We start from the raw sequence: 14126 nt of genomic DNA, 5'->3' as shown, positions 1-14126 counted from the left end.
ATTTATTCATCTAGTTTTTATTGAAGTTTAAATCCTCATTTATTCATCTAACCTTTATTGATTCTGGCACTAGGAAAAAGGCAACGGTAGGAGAGGCAGCATTTGGATCTTTCCTTTAATAAACCTCTTAAAACTTAAAAGTCAGGGAGTATTTTACCAACAAAAAGTTATACAACAATCCACTTCCTCATCATATTGTCATATTAAAACATGTCAAATTAGACTTTTTTTGTACTGCTTTTTGGAAATAAGACAAACATTTGAAATAGCTTTTTGCAAATAGGATTTCATTTTCAGATGCAGACTCCAGAGACATCTCACTCGCTCCTTTTTTCAGGTTCATAWACAGTCAATAAACTAAGCAGACCAGACCCAGCTGCTACCGCATTGCTGCCTATGGGAGAGCCACCCCCTTAAGCAGACCTGAACWGTGACCATTTTCTTCAATGGTAAAAGGCATGAGTGGGACATCTTTAATCCACCATCTTTGCTATCTCACTCCAATATGACTGCTGACCCTTGACCTCTTGTAGCCCTGCCCCGCCCCTCCCATCCCCCAGCCTACCGGCGTCTCCCATGGAGCTGAAGATGTTCTCGGTRACGTCCAGGATGCGGTCGGTGGCCTCTCCGTGGCGCCCTATGGGCTGGCCTCCGTGGGCGTACTGCTTGATGTGCTGCAGGAGCTCGTTGAGGGCGTGGGTGACGCCCGTGGCGGCGGCGCCCACCTGCTTGAGGAGCCCCTCGTCGCCGGTGGCGCCCCGAGACGCATCCACGCAGCCGTCCACCGACTTGGCAACCAGCTTGCCTGCCTCAATCAGCTGCTCCTGGCACACCGGAGAGCTGATGGTGGGAGCGACCACCTGGAGAGAGAGGGAGAGGGGTAAGACAAAAAAAGGATAAGGGGAGAAAGGAGAGAAAAAGCAAAGGCAAAGATAGTGGTAAAAAAAAAAGTGGAGGGAGAGAGGGGTAAGAAAAGGGGAGGGAGAGATAGGGGTAAGAAAGGGGGAGGAGTATTTAAAAAAAATACCCCTGTAAACGGTATACCGCCCAAGTCTAAATGACAAACATGGGACAATAGATGGTTAGTGTGTGGTAAAGATGTTGGGGTTCTCTTACCCGGGTGCAGGCCACCAGTTGGGAGGTGGATAGGGCACATTGGGTCGCTGCGGCGATGACGCGGTTCTGGAGTGCAGAGTCCTCCGTCTTCTGGGCCACGTTCTTTGCTTTGAGCACCAGGGCGGCGGCGGCGTTAGCCACGGCTTTAGCCAGCTGCATAAGCATGTCCTGAGAACGGCAGRGATGACACAGGCTAGTTAGCATGCTTGTTAGCATGTAGCATAAAGTMAATTAAGGCATGCTTAAGTGGAAAGAGAAAATATAATTTTGACGATTCCATACCAGGCCCATAAACGAGGCCCTGTTTTGATTGAGACTGTGGTTCATTGTGAGTATCTTTAGCCTGAGTACCAGACTGTTTCTGCTTTAGTTAACTTGTTGTTGTTGTCGTAGCAAAGAAGACGACAGTATAGCATTGTTGAGAACAGAAACAGTGTGACACCTAGGTTATATAGGGTGAAAAGATTGTGGGTGAACTATGGAACAATGCACTCATTTCATTATTTTGGTAAGAATTAGGATCAATTTAATTATTCGGAAGAGAATTGTCCTCTTCAGGAAGAGTACTCAAATGTTAAAGGTCTATTTTGGCAAATTAAATTAAGTAAAGAGATTAGAGAAATAGCCTYTACAAAATGAGAAAATTAGAGACTTTTCCAGTTTTAAAATCTGTCCTGCCATACACACCACAGCTTACAGTCTGACCTGAATTCAGTGGTAGCCAGTTTTAGCACAAAGGTGAATAGAAGGCCCTATTGATGACCCTACTATCTATAACCTTCCATATAATGGCCTCTGAGGATTATTTTTTGAAAAAAAAATGTACACCCCTTTTTCTCCCTAATTTCATGGTATCCAATTGGTAGTTACAGTCTTGTCTCATCGCTGCAACTCCCGTAAGGACTCGGGAGAGGCGAAGGTCGAGAGCCGTACATCCTCTGAAACACAACCCAACCAAGCCGCACAACCCAACCAAGCCGCACAATGCAGGCTTAACCTGGAAGCCAGCCGCACCAATGTGTCTGAGGAAACACCTGGCGACCGTGTCAGCGTGCACTGCGCCCGGCCCGCCACAGGAGTCGCTAGAGCGCGATAGGACAAGAACATCCCTTCCGGCCAAACCCTCCCCTAACGACGCAGGGCCAATTGTGCGCCGCCCCATGGGTCTCCCGGTCGCGGCCGGCTGTGACAGAGCCTGGACTCGAAACCAGGATCTCTAGTGGCACAGCTAGCCTTAGACCACTGCGCCACTCAGGAAGTGGCCTCCAAGAATTCTTTCCATAGAAGCCAAGCTAAGCCTACGTCCCAAATAGCACCCTATTCCCTACATAGAGCACTATTTTTGACCAGAGCCTTAGTACACTATGTAGGGAATATGGTGCCATTTGTGACAGAGCACTTCACATTCATTGGCTTAAACCTAAATATACTATAGTATAACCCATCCAGGCTGGGGAGGAGGGGAGATTCAAGCCTGGTGGCTCCAAAGACGATCATCAACTCTATCCTGCCTTTAGTTGTTGGTCTTTGTGTCTACCCCACAAGTCGGGACTTTAGGAACATAACGGCATTCTCTACCCTCCAAAGGTAATATAAGGATATTCTACAAGGTTATGTGGTGGGCTAGCTAATGCAGCTACAGTACMGAATGACTAACAATGGCATATTAATGTATATTTTGTCAACTAGCTGATTTAGTCAGAGACTGGGTTTGACATTGATACTGGTTTTGGGTCTGGGATATATCACAAACATGTGCAACTGTTTAAATTGTGACTCGTGATAGATATATTTTAACTAAAGAATGTGCGTTTTTGTTCTTCCAAAACCTGTTACTTCACGTTTGGAAGCACAAAAACAGAGTGACTAAGGGGGGTGGGGGAGTAGGAGGGGAGAAAAATGACTGGGGGGGAGAAAAGTGACTGAGGGGGGAGAGGAGACTAGGGTGGAGAGAAAAGTGACTATGGGGGGGAGAAAAGTGACTGGGGGGAAAGAAAAGTGACTGAGGGGGGAGAAAAGTGACTGAGGTGAGAGAAAAGGGAGTAGGAGGGAGAAAAGTGACTGAGGGGGGAGAGAAGGGAGTAGGGGGAGAGAAAAGTGACTAGGGGGAAAGAAAAGTGACTAAGGGCTCTCGAGGTGTGTCAAAAGATGATACGTGGAAGCGGAGGGACTCCAGCTGTGACCTCTGAAGTGCCAGACACGCGGTGGGCTAACAACGCGGTGGGCTAACAACGCGGTGGGCTAACAACGCGGTGGGCTAACAATGTGGTGGACAAACGCACGGTCGGTGGGCTAACGCACGGTCGGTGGGCTAACGCACAGAGTCTAATGCATGGTGGGCTAACACACAGAGTCTAATGCATGGTGGGCTAACACACAGAGTCTAATGCATGGTGGGCTAACACACAGAGTCTAATGCATGGTGGGCTAACACACAGGGTCTAACGCATGGTGGGCTAACACATGGTTGTCATTGAGGAGAGACAGGATATCAGCAACAGGGTCGCTGCAAAAGCTAATCTAGCAAACACTCATCAGCCTCCGCACCACTCCAGAGATTATTTTTATGCAGTTTAGAAGGTGTTTGAGTGGGATTATCGACATCACGACAGAGGAGTTGGGCAGCTCTCCCTGCATGTTGTTTTGTGAAGGAGTAGGGGGAGGAAGAGGCAGAAAAAGGGAGGGGGGAGAAAAAAAAACAGAGGACTTTGTAGGAGCTGCGGTCAGGCTGCATTCCACAAGCATTTATGAACAGGCATTAGCCAGGCCTACTTATTTCTCCACAGTGTGTTCTCTGCGCTCGCTCAGTCATTGTATGGTAGGCTTATCATCACTTACGTGTAACATTACAGCTACTTCTTCACATTTTCAGTTGAAGTGCTTATCCTCAATAAATGTATAGGCTATTATAAATAACTCCACATTAAACAACAACTCCAACACCTTCACCAAAGAGCTGTCGTTTTGTCCCATTTTAAAAGGTTAAATACTGTATTCAAAACCTGTTGCCAATAGGTCTTAGTTCAGTCATGAGGAATTCAGAAATTCTCTTCGAGAAAACAATTGGTAACAGGCTTCCCACCACTTATCGAAACAGATCCCCTACTACTACTATTGTTAAACCCTTCATTTGATATTGTACACAATTGTTAAAACAGACATTCCCTGTATATCTTCAGGTACAGCAGTATTCTCCTAGAGCTCAATGCAACCACATTAAGAGTTAATAATCAACCCAGTACCCTACAAATGGAAACTACTCTGTTTGGACAGGTCAGAAGTCTTGTTTGGACAGGGCAGAAGTCTTGTTTGGACAGGGTAGAAGTCTTGTTTGGACAGGGTAGAGGTCTTGTTTGGACAGGGTAGAGGTCTTGTTTGGACAGGGTAGAAGTCTTGTTTGGACAGGGTAGAGGTCTTGTTTGGACAGGGCAGAATATGATCATGTAAATACAGTTCACCTTTTAATCCCTGGGGTGAATTTTCTCATCTGAAACTGAGTTTCTCTCAGTGCATTGAGCTGTTCAGCTGCATACATTCATAATCAAATGCTTTTGAGAGCTACTTGCTCTTTCTGCGTGTCAATAATCAAAACCTATAAGAAAACCGAGAGCATTTTGAGTACCTGAAGATATGCAAGAGAAACTGAACAAAACTGCTGTCAAATGCTTATTAAACAGTTAGAAATGACAAGAATACACTACTAGATGACGTTACACCAGTGTGGTCCATATCAATTACAGTGAAAGATCCAAGAACGATTAGTATGATTGGCCATTGGGAGTGACAGTGATTCGGATAGGCTTATCTTTCGAGGACACGTTTGTTACCAGCATGTGACTATAAGTGGAGACGCTCCGCCTTGCACCCCTGAAAGATCCTTTACCTAGAAACTGACCAATGCAGGTGTAAAAAAAGAGRGGGTTATAGTAAATCACACAGTACTGCACAAATTATGTCAACAAACTCTACATAGGGAACTGATCAGGACCGTGTTCTGACCTAAGATCCTAAGACAACTTAAACGTTGTGCAAATCAGAGTGTTGAAAGCAATGGATGATTTGCGCAGAAGATTCAGACTAAAGTTTATGAAGAGCTGAATCCTAACTTCCAGGAATTTTCACTTAGCCATTTATTGATGTCAATGGGAGACTAAGTGAACGTTTGACTTAAGTGKAAGTTAGAATTTGCCCCAAGTCTGAAAACGGTCAACTTATTTTCTTGTGGCGTAGTCCCACTTTCAGTGTCAGTTTAGTTCACTCTGGACTGGGTCACGGTTGGCCTACCTGAAAGCGGGGGTCGGCGTCCGTCTCTCCGATGTGAGACAGCAACTCGCCACTGGCCTGGCCCACGTTGCCTGCAGCCTGCAGAAGGTTCTGACGGGGCTGATGGGTAAAAAAAAAAAGATGCCCAAAAAGCACAGGTCACATGACTGAAGAAAAGCCATCATGAAGGGATTCTTTAACATCTTATGCATGAAGATGGTTTCACGTTAACTTACAGGTTACATTGGTCATGTCCAGTAAGCACAAAATGGGAGAAAAYATTTTAATAAGAACACCGATTTTCAATTTTAGCTGCAAAATCTTTTTCCACCATGAGCTTTTCTGAACATTATCATTGTGCAACACAGAAACAGGAAGTACACAAAAATGGCTAAGCATTCAGTGTGTTACTTCAGTATTCAGTGTGTGCTCGTGTGTGTTACCTCAGTGTTGGCTGGCTGGGCGGTCTTTAGCATGTCGGACACGGCACACGCCAGGTTCTTGGCAGCCCCCAACAACTGGTTTCCGTTGCCTCCCTCATCCTCCATGAGGGCGGCGAGCAGCTTGACCCCCTTGGACATCTCCGTTAGGTTGGAGGAGATGGTGGTCACGGCACAGCCCACCGCCGTGTAGTCTGTCTCTGCTGGGTCGCCTATTATTGAGGGGGACAGACAGACATGTTTAGGTTTCAATACTTTGTGGGCAGTCCTTTAACTTGTTATGGGTAGGGGGCAGCATTTTCACATTTGGATGAAAAGTGTGCCCAGAGTAAACTGCCTGCTACTCAGTCCCAGTTACTAATATATGCATATTATTAGTATATTTGGATAGAAAACACTCTGAAGTTTCTAAAACTGTTTGAATGATGTCTGTGAGTATAACAGAACTCATATGGCAGGCAACAACCTGAGAAAAAATCCAACCAGGAAGTGGGAAATCTGATGTTGGTCGTTTTTCAACTCATTCCCTATTGAGGATACAGTGGGATATGAGGTCATGTTGCACTTCCTAAGGCTTCACTGAATGTAAACAGTCTTTAGAACCTTGTCTGATGCTTCTACTGTGAAGTGGGGCCGAATGAGAGGGGAATGAGTCTGGCAGAATGCTTTGAGCTCGTGACGCTCGTTCACGTGAGAGCGAGCTCTGTTCCATGGCTTTTCTACAGACAAAGGAATTCTCCGGTTGGAACATTATTGAAGTTTTAGTATAAAAACATCCTAAAGATTGATTCTATACTTCGTTTGACATGTTTCTACGGACTGTATATGACTTTTCATCTGAACTTTTGCCTGGACCTGCCCGCGCATCGTGAGTTTAGATGTGTACTGAATGCGCGAACAACAGGAGGAATTTGGACATAAATTATGGACTTTATGGAACAAATCAAACATTTATTGTGGACTGGGATTCCTGGGAGTGCATTCTGACGAAGATCATCAAAAGGTAAGTGAATATTTATAATGCTATTTCTGACTTGACTCCAACATGGCGGATATCTCTTGGGTTGTGTTGGTCTCTGAGCGCCGTACTCAGATTAATGCATGGTTTGCTTTTCCATAAAGTTTTTTTTGAAATCTGACACAGCGTTGGATTAAGGAGAAGTATATCTTTAAATCTGTGAATAAACACTTGTATCTTTTATTAATGTTTATTATGAGTATTTCTGTGATTTGATGTGGCTCTGTGCAAATTCAGGGATGTTTTGGAGGCAAGGCCTAATGTAAACTGAGGTTTTTGGATATAAATATGAACTTGATCGAACAAAACATACATGTATTGTGTAACATGTGTCCCGGGATTGTCATCTGATGAAGAATATCAAAGCTTAGTGATTAATTTATCAATATTTATGCTTTTGGTGACTCCTCTCTTTGGTTGGAAAATCGCTGTATGCTTTCTGTGTACTAGTTGCTGACCTAACATAATGATATGTTCTGCTTTCGCCGAAAGCTTTTTTGAAATCGGACACTGTGGTTGGATTAACGAGAATTGTATCTTTAAAAATGGTGTCTAATACTTGTATGTTTGATTAAATTGAATTATGAGATTTCTGGTTGATTGAATTTGGCGCTAGCGGAACACCAGTCCTAGACAGGTTAAGCACAACAGCTATGGTGAAGGGGACAGACAGAGATGTTGAGGGAACTTCATGAACTGTCCTCACGTGGTCTATGAGGGAACTTCATAGCAATCCTCACGTGGTCTATGAGGAGAACTTCATGAGCAGTCCTCACGTGTTCTATGAGGTAAATTTCGATGAGCAGTCCCCACGTGGTCTATGAGGGGACTTCATGAGCAGTCCTCACGTGGTCTATGAGGGGAAACTTCATGAAGCAGTCCTTCACGTGGTCTATGAGTGGAAACTTCATGAGCCAGCTCTTCACGTGGTCTATGAGGTCAACTTCATGAGCAGTCTCACGTGGTCACTATGAGGGGAACTTCATGAAGCAAGTCTCACGTGGTCTATGAGGGGAACTTCATGAGCAATCCTCACGTGGTCTATGAGGGAAATTTATGAGCAGTCCTCAACGTGGTCTATGAGGGGACTTCATGAGCAGTCCTCACGTGGTCTATGAGGGGAACTTCATGAGAGCAGTCCTCACGTGGTCTATGAGGGGAACTTATGAGCAGTCCTTCACGTGGTCTAGTGAGGGGAACTTCATGAGCAGTCTTCACGTGGTCTATGAGGGGAACTTCATGAGCAGTCCTTCACGTGGTTATGAGGGGAACTTCATGAGCAGTCTTCACGTGTCTATGAGGGAACTTCATGAGCAGTCATCAGTGTCTATGAGGGGAACTCTCATGAGCAGTCTTCACGTGGTCTATGAGGGGACTTCATGAGCAGTCCTCACGTGGTCTATGCTGCTGCTTGTTTTATTCATCCCCCACAGAGTCAATATTTAAGCTGAAAAAGCCTTTACATATCTAGTTAAAGGACATTACAATGCAGAATCTAATACCTTTTTTAACATTTTTTTTCATTTAAGCTGTATTTCTACATGTTATTGTCATTGAGATAAAATCTATTTTACAAGAGACCTGTATTGCACGCCTGTGAAAAAGGCAATCCCATATCTACTGGTTCTTCAAGACAGATATAAGCAGTGGTGTAAAGTAATAAAAAATAACTTTAAAAGTACTACTTTAAGTTCTTTTTTGGGTATCTGTACTATTACTATTTATATTTTTGACTACTTTACTTCACTACATTCCTTAAGAAAATATTGTACTTTTTATTCCATACATTCACTTGAAACCAAAAGTACTCGTTACATGTTGAATGCTTAGCAGGAGAGGAAAATAGTCAAATTCACGCACTTATCAACAGAAACTCTCTGGTTTATTCTACTGCCTATCTGATCTGGAGACTCACTAAAACAGAGAACATCCCTGGTTATCCCTACTGCTCGATCTGGAGGACTCACTAACAGAGACATCCCTGTTATCCCTACTGCCTTGATCTGGAGGACTCACTAAACAGGAAACATCCTGGTTATCCCTACTGCCGTGATCTGGAGGACTCACTAAACAGAGAACACCCTGGTTATCTACTGCCAGTGATCTGGAGGACTCACTAAACAGGAACATCTCTGGTCATCCTACTGCCAGTGATTCTGGAGGACTCACTAAACAGAGAACAATACCTGGTTATTCCTACTGCCAGTGATCTGGAGGACTCACTAAACAGAGAACATCTCTGGTTATTCCTACTGCCAGTGATCTGGAGGACTCACTAAACACAAATGCTATGTTTGTAAATGATGTCTGAATGTTGGAGTGTGCCCGTGGCTTTCCGTAAATTTCAAAAATAAGAAAATGGTGCGCTTAATAAGGAATTTGAAATGATTTATACTTTTACTTTTGATACTTAAGTATATTTTAAACCAAATACTTTTARACTTACTCAAGTASTATTTTACTGGGTGACTTTCACTTTTACTTGAGTCATTTTCTATTAAGGTRTCTTTACTTTTACTCAAGTATGACAGTTGGGTACTTTTTCCATCACTGGATAGAAGTTACCACAACATCCATTGTTGGTATCCACAGTGAGGAGACRGTACCTGCGGTGAGATTGACCATAGAGGCCGTCCCGGCTGTGATGGCGTCAACCTGGGAGTGGATCTCGTGTTTGGACTCGTCCATCTTGTTCTTACGCCAGGCTTGGGAGGCCTTGATCATGGGAAGACACAGATCACATTGACATTAAACTATTTTCTACACAACTTACATGAAAAATACACCAACTCACTGTATTACAATATAWAAGAGTGGAGCATGTTCTCTTCTCTTTATTTGTTACAACTATGCTTTAAAATTGTATCCATTTGAAATAATTAACTTTAAACTAACTGAGAGGACAACATGATAGACGAGATTATCCAGAAGTTTCTTATAGCTACAGGTTGGAGGTTGTACAGGTGAAGAGGGGGTCAGTTTAAGTCCAGGTGTCTCACCGCGTCTGTCCCGAGGGGAGGCAGGGTGTCAAACTCCTCCAGCGAGGCCTGGGCAGCCTGCAACGCCTGCATGCTGGAGTTGATGGTGCCAGTCAGGGCCTGCTGGGCGGATGTCTGCACACAGGGGAACATATCGAGAAACACTCTTATTTTTCATTCTGTACTGTTAATAAAATAGGGCCAATAACACTTCATGTTTGYAATTATTTTCCACTGAGAATGTTATGGTGTATTAGCCTCTAAAAGGCTTTCTTCAGATATAGAGATTGTATTGGGGTCTGTTCAGTTATTTCAATTAACAGTCAATTGAGGAAGTGAATTAACCACCATTTCCTATTTGGGCTTTTTTTTTAATCTTGAATTGAACTGAATTTCACTTCCTGATTTGAAAACTGAATTGACCCCAACCCTGCTACAGTTCAATGTGGCCCTCCAGTTTTACCAGCGGGGGCATGTGGCCCCTGTGCATCTGTCCGCTGGTGATGTGCTGCTTGGCCTGGGGCATGGAGCCCATCTGGAAGCTCTCGGGGCCCCCGGCCCCTGAACGCATGATGGCCGGCAGGGCCACAGAGCCAGTCTCCACCTTCCCCACCTTGTTGAACTGCTGCTGCAGCACCGTAGACCTGGGGGAGTGGAGGGACAGATGGTGGGAGTGAGAGGAGAAATGGAGGGTGGGGAGAGATGGCGAGAGGGAGGGGAGAGATGGCGAGAGGGAGGGGAGAGATGGCGAGAGGGAGGGGGCAGAAGATGCGAGAGAGAGAGGGATGAATAGAGATGTCAGAAGACATACTATATTGCAGTGCTGTATACAGTAAGGCTCTTCATCCTCATCAGAATCAGAAAGATGGCCCCCATAGGCCAGATGGACCCACTACACAGGACCCACAGGCTAGATGGACCCACTACACAGGACCCACAGGCTAGATGGACAAATACACAGGACCCACAGGCTAGATGTACACTACACAGGACCCACAGGCTAATGGACCCACTACACAGGACCCACAGGCTAGATGGACAATACACAGGACCCACAGGCTAGATGGACCCACTACACAGGACCCACAGGCTAGATGACCCACTACACAGGACCCACAGGCCAGATGGACAACCACTACACAGGACCCATAGGCCAGATGGACCCACTACACAGGACCCATAGCCAGATGGACCCACTACGCAAGGACCACTACACAGGACCCATAGGCCAGATGGACCCACTACACAGGGACCCATAGGCCAGATGGACCCACTACACAGGACCCATAGGCCAGATGGGACCCACTACACAAGACCCACTACACAGGACCATAGGCTAGATGGAACCCACTACACAGACCCACAGGCTAGATGGACCCACTACACAGGACCCATACGGCTAGATGGACCACTACACAGGACCATAGGCCAGATGGACCCACTACACAGGACCCACTACACAGGACCCACAGGCTAGATGGAACCACTACACAAGACCCACAGGCTAGATGGAACCACTACACAGGACCCATAGGCCAGATGGACCCACTACACAAGACCCACAGGCCAGATGGAACCACTACACAGGAATAAATACATGCACAATGATGATGAAAATCTGTAGGGGAGTTATGGATAAAGACTGAGGGAAAGTTAGTACAGTATAGAATCTACTGAGGTCAAAACACACACACGAAGTGAGCCGTCACCAACATGCTGTGACATATCACTGGCACACACGGCAGGAAACCGCTGCACTGGACTCACTTTTTGGGTGACACAGAATCCTCCAACATGGTGGACTCCTCATCTCCCTCTAAGCCAAAGTGGTCTTTGCTCTTTTTCTGTTAGAAGGAGACAAGACAGGTTATTGGGTGATTGATATAGCTCTATTCATTGAATTAAAAAAGGGGCAATCTGGGATTTGTACATCCATTTTTTGGGACTTTTAAAGTAATGATATATGACCATTGATTCTTGATGTATAGAACTTCTAGATGTCTCATGAGCTTAGTTCAACTGTCGCGCCTCATCAGAACCCATATAACAAGATCGTTTTACTCTATTGTCTGTAAACAATTGTAATCTCACCATTACTGGGTAATGTGATATGGTGTGGAATCTCTAAACTCTAAAATGGCAGTACTCTATGCATACTGTACTGCAGTGCACAGACACATTGAAGAGGCAACTCCAGTGTACCCTGAGGTTTTTGTCAATATGATTTCCATGGTGACCTGGTCATACAGAACTCTTGATTAACTATCTTGGCTGATTACAATCTCTGCCTGCAACCAGGATTTTGTGTTAGTGTTAAGCAATGCATCTGCTCCGCGGTGAAGTTTCCCCTAGGTATAGATCAAGGATCAGCTTCCCAGCCCTCAATCCTAACCGTAAACATTAAAATGGGGAAACTGACCCAAGATCAGTGTCTAAGGGCAACTTCACCATACTCCAATGCATCTATATTGTGAAACWTCAATGACACCGCAGTACCTTTTTCAGAATGATGTCAATGTAACCAGCGATCAGTTGGGCAATCTGCTCTCCCTCAGTCGTCTGGACAGAGTAGTAACCGTCTTGATAATCGCCAAAGTCCTGGAATACAATTATTATATCTACTGTAACAGGGTGCTCCCTCAATGCATCTCTATGTTTTTGTTTGAAAWGGCAGTGGTCCGATTATATGTGACCAATTCCTTTACAACTAATCCCATAGAGATGCGTAGAGGGAACACAGCCGTTAAACCACTGTAAGAGAGACAAAATGACAACTTAATTGTATATACTATATGCACACTGTAAATCACCAACGCCTGCCAAATACCTCCGCCGAGGTACTTACATAAAAATCTCCAAAGATTGGGTAGTATAGGGCCGTTTGAATAGTTATTGCTCCCCTGAAATATAACACTGACGTTATACAATGCATTATCTGTCATTTTGTTGGCATTATAAGCGGCAGATATTTTCTTTCCAACCCTAAAAAGTCGTCATGGAGCTAGATTTTATTTATCCGATGAACTGCCAGGAAATACTCCCCAGAAAATAAAATAATAACAAGACGGACAAAACGGCCAGTCYCTTTTCTGTAATGGTTTATAACCGACAAAATAACTGACAAAGAAAATGGAGCCTCGTGGTATGTTAATATTTGAAARTAGTCCTGTTTGTTTACAGGTGAAAATCCTTCAGGGCCTTTAGTTCACTTGTGGGCAAATAAGCAGCGCTAGATGAAAACATCCAATGTGCAGCTTGGACCTGCATTCTCCAGCACATGACCAGAATGCAACACTGTTGAATGTTGCTGATCTAGAGTCATAAGGTGATGGGTATGTATGACTATACATCTCCATTTTAGTCATTTAGCAGACACTCTTATTCAGAGCCACTTATAGTGAGTGCATACCAATTTTGGAACTTTTTGACACTGGTCGCCCCACATGGGAATCGAACCCACAACCCTGGAMGTTGCAAGCGCCATGCTCTACCAACTGAGCCACACATGCTCAAATGAGCATGAACTGCCTTTCAATGTTCTTTCAATTGCAAAAAACAYATTTTCTATGTTCTATAATAACTTATTTTAAATACACAGCACCATCTTTGCAGTGTGTATTCTTCTAAAGTGGTTGTATATATATATATTTTTTTTTAAAGTGGTCAATTAACATTTCTTATAAGTCCAGGTAGTCCCTCCATGTTTCAGTCAGTTTTTCTTCAGTTTGGCTCCTAATGAACATGACCCTGAATGTCATCCTGTTCCAATGCTGACCAGGCAACCAGAAGGTCAAAGATGACCAGGAGGTCAGAGGTCAGGGGACTCACCAGGGTGAAGCTCTTGGGCGAGGCAGCCCAGCGTTTGATGTTGGTGAGGTTCCACTCCTGGATCACCTCCTTGGTCTTCTCGTCTACCCGCATGACGCACTCCTTGGTGATTCCCAGCAGACGAGGGACCAGCTTGTTCTTACCCTTCATTTTCTCCTGCAGGAACACACACACACACAAAAACACACACACACACACACGGTTAAAAGTACTCCAGTACTATGATACCTTAACATTTGAAAAGGTATTGCACATTCCATTCAACCGTCAAAGGCAGTGAGTGGAACTTCAAAAGCTTTGAAAATGTTAGAGCTTTGATTGGTTAGAAAGAAGATATTCACAGTTGTTTAAGGAGTTGTTTAAGGAGTTGTTTAAAGAGTTGTTTAAGGAGTTGTTTAAAGAGTTGTTTAAAGAGTTGTTTAAAGAGTTGTTTAAAGAGTTGTTTAAAGAGTTGTTTAAAGAGTTGTTTAAAGAGTTGTTTAA

General features: G+C 44.3%; 1 protein-coding gene across 1 annotated transcript in view; it reads right to left on the bottom strand.

Annotated features, from left to right (window-relative positions):
- Window positions 1-14126, bottom strand: part of tln1 (talin 1) — a 167067-nt gene that overhangs the window by 141590 nt on the left and 11351 nt on the right. The window contains 10 exon segments of the mRNA XM_070442899.1: window positions 566-860; window positions 1117-1284; window positions 5401-5499; window positions 5823-6031; window positions 9444-9552; window positions 9837-9950; window positions 10279-10459; window positions 11583-11659; window positions 12312-12413; window positions 13644-13799. Of these exon segments, the coding sequence (XP_070299000.1) occupies window positions 566-860; window positions 1117-1284; window positions 5401-5499; window positions 5823-6031; window positions 9444-9552; window positions 9837-9950; window positions 10279-10459; window positions 11583-11659; window positions 12312-12413; window positions 13644-13799 (1510 nt within the window).

The sequence above is a fragment of the Salvelinus sp. IW2-2015 genome, linkage group LG4q.1:29, assembly GCF_002910315.2.
Source record: "Salvelinus sp. IW2-2015 linkage group LG4q.1:29, ASM291031v2, whole genome shotgun sequence".
Lineage (NCBI taxonomy): Eukaryota > Metazoa > Chordata > Actinopteri > Salmoniformes > Salmonidae > Salvelinus > Salvelinus sp. IW2-2015.
This window is presented reverse-complemented; position numbering and strand designations above follow the sequence as displayed.